This window comes from Acanthisitta chloris, unplaced genomic scaffold (genome assembly GCF_000695815.1).
Source record: "Acanthisitta chloris isolate BGI_N310 unplaced genomic scaffold, ASM69581v1 scaffold13806, whole genome shotgun sequence".
Taxonomy (NCBI): Eukaryota; Metazoa; Chordata; class Aves; order Passeriformes; family Acanthisittidae; genus Acanthisitta; species Acanthisitta chloris.
In genome coordinates this window covers 10567-15341 of record NW_008677702.1, presented here as the reverse complement: position 1 = coordinate 15341, position 4775 = coordinate 10567, and the positions used below count along the sequence as shown (strand labels likewise).

Genomic DNA, 4775 nt, shown 5'->3' with positions numbered 1-4775 from the left:
AGAGGGAGAGGGAGAGGGAGAGGACTCCCTAGCACACAGCATGAGCTGTGATAGAGCAGGACAGGATCATCCTTGCTGTGCCTCTCCAAGTCAGGGATATTATTTAATACATGGAGATTTTATGGAAATTCACGTTTTTGTCACCATGGAGAAGCTCTGCAGGAGGAGCACACACACCTCAGGTGGAAGCAGATCCCAACTTGTCTCACCCAAGATGGGAATTTTGCTATTTAGGCTCCAGCTGGAAACAAGAACTCCTGCCCAGAGAAGAGGCTATTCAGGCTCTCGTGCCTCGCAGAGTGCTGTCACTCCACAGGGTGTTCCAGAAACCAGGCATGGGAGGAAGGAGAGTGTCAGTGTCTCCAGCCACGCTGAACTTCTGCAGTAGAGGTGACTTCAGCTCCAGGTGGACCAGGAGCAGCCAGACAGGTCGAACGGGAATGGACTATGATGAATGGTCAGAGGAATTTTGGCAAACATTTGTAAATGGGAACACTGATTTTCTAGGGATAAGAAATAGAGGTGAAAAACCAGAAGTAACTCCTTTCAGTCACAGTATGTCTTTAAAGAAGGGCAAGGCAAGAGCTCCCCAAGAGCCACAGCAGAGCTAACTCACAGTTTGCTGACGGAAGGAACCTCATCCATTCCCAGGGACTGGGACCTCCACTGCCACTGGAATTCCAAGAGGAACCTCCTGGCAAAGCCCATTCCAGGTGACACTCAGGAGTGTGTCCCTTCATCCCTTGGCCCAGCACCTGCACAGGGAAGGGTTCACAGCTCCTGCCCCTCACCCCGAGGGAGTCCAGGCTCAGACACCCAGACAAGGACTGTCAGAACAGGCAGGTCAGTGTGGCTGCAGCCTCAGGGATGTGGCTCTGCTCCAGGGAAGCAGCAGATCCACATCCAAAGGGCCACCAGAACATCCTGTTCCATGAAAAATCAGAGGGAGGAGGACAGCAAAGCCAGGATTTGCACAGAAACAGCTCCCTAGCCGTGATGAGCACTGACCAGATGCCTTTAAATCCCCCTCCCAAGGCATTTTTCCCAGCCGCCAACATGGAATTTACACAACACCGATAATGTCACGCTGCAGAAAACAAAATGTCATTTCCCCAGCACTGATGAAGTGGCATTTGGAGTCTCCTCTGATACAGGGAGCATGAATGGTGAGTCCCCCGGAGCAGGAGCCCCTGAGCTCCTGCCCCTGCCGCTGCAGGGGGTGATAGCCCAAGTCAGGGCGTCAGCAGACACACAAACAGATCTGTCCTTCAGGAACTCCCATGGCCACCAGGCAGAGCACGTTCCACTCACCAGGATCAGGCACTGAGCATGTCTCAGTGAGCAGCTGGAACCTCCCAGCTGGCAAGTTGTGTCCCTGGGATTCTGGAACTGTTCACAAGCTACAAGAACTCGACACTTCCATACAACACACTTCATACAAGCAGCTGAACCACAGGCAGAACACTTAATGCTAACAGTATTTAGCACCCAAACTATGCTGCCAGCAGAAAAATCACTTCTTACAGAGCATCTCGCTCATCCTGGCAATACCCAGGACGGGGTAAGTCGTTTTAGCCTCACTTCAGAGCGGAGGCAAAGGAGGTGGAGCCATCAGCAAAAGGCTCAGTTGGGATCACGTCTAGACGTTGGTGCTGTGGGAGCTCCTCAGGCACACGAGGCATTGCCCGGGGTGGCAGATGTGCCAGGGCACCCCTGGGACATGCTCTGCTCCCTCCTGGAGTGGCAGCTGGAGGCCAAGCAAGCACCCAGGGGCACCTCAGGCAGCTCCACACATCTGCCCAAGGTGACAGAGTCCCTGTGGGGGCTGCGTGGGGCCCTGAACTCTGAGTTTTCTGCACCCAAGCACAGGCCCAAACACAACATCACAGGATAGTTCTACCAGACCTTTGCCTGACACTCATGGCACAAGGGCAGAGCACTGTGGCCATACCCACATGTTCAGCAGTGGTGGTGAAATGCCTGAAGCATTTCTGACCTTCTCACTCTGAATTTGCTGTTTTATTTTAATCCATGAATAGTAAATCACTGCAGTTTGGGAGGAGAGCGGTGAGGAGGATTTTCCCTGCTGTCCCTGGGGAGAGGCTGTTCCCAAAGCAGCAGAGGGGTAGGCACAGCCTCACCCTGCTGATGAACAGCAGCACCCCAGTGCTGGGGATAACCAGTGCACTGCAGCCACCAGCCCTGTCTGTCTCCAGGCTCCAAATGTCTCTCCAAATGTCCAAATGTCAGAGGTTTTTCCACCCACCTTCCTCAGACACTGACATCACTTCTGTTTCACCAGGGAACACTAACGAACATTCTCTCCTCATCTCCCAGGGCTGTCCCTGCCCACATCCACCTGCCACCCCCATCCCGTGTCAGGGCCACCCCCCTGGCACTCTGAGCTCCTGGAGCAGCCAAAGGCCAGGCAGGCACTTCCCAGCCTTCCCGAGGCTCCAGAGGGCTCACCCAGGCTCTGGGCACACCGAGGGCTCTCCAGAGAGCTCAGGGGTGTCCCAGAGGGAAAACACTCCAAAACAGCTCAGCACAAACCGAGCTGCAAGTGCTCAGAGGTAAGAGCAAGGACATGCTCAGGCACCCTGGGCATGAATTGAAGGTAGAGCCTGCAGGGGTGTTCTGTGGGATGGGAACGGGGCAGGGATTTGTCTGTCCTACAGGAGCCTCACTCCTCACAGGCTATCCAGAGGGGCTGTGGACTCCCTGGCCCTGGGAGTGATCCGGGCCAGGTTGGATGGGGCTCACAGATTCTGTGAGTCCTGCCCTGGCTGTGACAAGGGACTCAGGACTGAGGTAGCCTGGAGACAGAGCAGTCTAGCTTGGAACAGGCCTCCAAAATGTGTTAAAATGCATGGAAGGATGACAAAAAAAGGGAGCAGAGCAAGGTCCCGAATCCATTATAAATAGCAGCAAAAAGCAGAGACATTTATCAGCATCTCTCCAAGACGAGCGTGGCTCCTTGCCAGAAAGACAGAGCCGAAGGCAGCCAGTCCTGCACTCCCTTCTGCTCATGACCAACACAGTTTAATGCCAACCCCACAGAATGCCACATCCACTGGGCTCAGGCAGAAAGCTCAGTTGTACACACTGAGCTCAACCCCTCGGATAGGGAGGGAGGAAGAGGGTCTGGAATAAGGCAGAAACCTCTGAGATTCGGGAAGGGCTGTGGAAACCTCTCCCCACGTGCTCATGTGTGCTGGCTGCAGGGAGAGGGAGGCTCTCCCCTGAGTGTCACTGGACTAGTGTGGGAAGGACAGGAATCCTCCCCAAAAGGCACCTCTGCCTGCCCTGGGGGAGCAGGTGTCAGGCAACAACAGGCCTCAAGCTGCTCTGCCCATGCCCATCACAGAAACGTGTGGAATTACTGAACCCAGGAATTTCTATTTCAGGGAACCACCCAGGTTGGAGGAGACCTCTAAAATTATCCAGTCCAACCATTAACCTGTCTCTGCTGTAACCTCCAAACCACATCACCCAGTGCCAGGTCCAGAGACCTCTTAGACACCTCCAGGGGTAGTGACTCCACCACCTCCCTGGGCAATATCTCAGTGCCTGATTTCCATTTTTTACTGGTATTTACTTTTCTTGTGATTTTTTTTTCAGGAGTCTGAAGTCTCTTCCCTCCTGTTGCACAAAGCCTGCAGGGAGGGCTGAGCCCTCTGCTCCTCAGGGCTGCACTTTGCTCTCTCTCACACACACACACTTCTCCTGTAAGTCATCTTCCATAGGAAGGAAGAGCCCACAGGACACAGGAGCTGTGGCATGACACTTCCAGCCTGCACAGAGTCAGGAGCACCATTGACAGATACTCCCAAACCTCTCTCCCCTCAGCAACTTGCCCCATCAGTGCACAGACTGCTCTGTGTGTGTTCAAAGAACTTCGGAGATGCTGCATAGAAAAGTTTTTATTTGTAAAAAGTTTAACTTGGAAAACAAGGAAGGACAAGGACAGAACTGCAGACAACAGTCAGGAAATTAACAAAATGCTAAGGGCTACCCATGGCTTTGTCCTCCTGGATATAAAAAGTGGAACCTCAGACCCAGTGTACCAATACAAAAAGAGTTGTGCATAAGAAATTGTAGTACTGTACATACAGCATAAACTGATCCAAGAGAATGAATTCAATAGGCCTATTTGTCTCCTGACTTGGAAGACAAAAGAATAAAGCTCTAGAGTCCTAGGACCTGCTCTAAGCCCCTTGACGGGCTGAATCACTAGCCAACGCTATCCCTGAAAGTCAGCAGAGCCCAAGGTTTCCTCACTGGCAGCCACTAAGCACAGGCCAGGAGCCAAAACAGCCAGCACTAAATCCAGACAGAGTTCTTGCCGTCCCCCGACTTGCTGCTGCCACTGCTCTTGTTCGAGCCTGCTTTGGGCTTCTTCCCTCTGGAGCCGCCGGGGTTGTTTTGGTTGTTGTAGGCCTGGATGGCGAGGTCCAGGCGGTCCTGAGCCACTTTGATCTCCCTCTGCAGGATCTCCAGGTCGGTGGGAATGTTGCCCTCGGTGCTGCCGTACTGCTGCTCCTGGGCTATGTTGGCTTTGTTCTGCCTGTAGGCCATCCTGGCGTTGGACAGCTCCGTGCACGGCACCTGCTCCGGCCTCAGCGCGATGTTGTACCCCGGCGGCGCCGACGGCGTGTTCCAGGTGAAGGGGTAACTGAAGGGACCGGGCTCCACCAGCTCCTTCCTCCTGCTGTTCAGCATGTCCCGGATGGTGCCGAAGCCCAGGTGGAGCATCTCCCAGACGTTCAGCAGCA

General features: G+C 53.9%; 1 protein-coding gene across 1 annotated transcript in view; it reads right to left on the bottom strand.

Annotated features, from left to right (window-relative positions):
- Positions 1–4323: 4323 nt before the first annotated feature.
- Positions 4324–4775, bottom strand: part of GJC1 (gap junction protein, gamma 1, 45kDa) — a 1175-nt gene continuing 723 nt past the window's right edge. The window contains exon 2 of the mRNA XM_009076619.1: positions 4324–4774. Coding sequence (XP_009074867.1) covers positions 4324–4774 — 451 coding nt within the window. The remainder of the gene's footprint in view (position 4775) is intronic.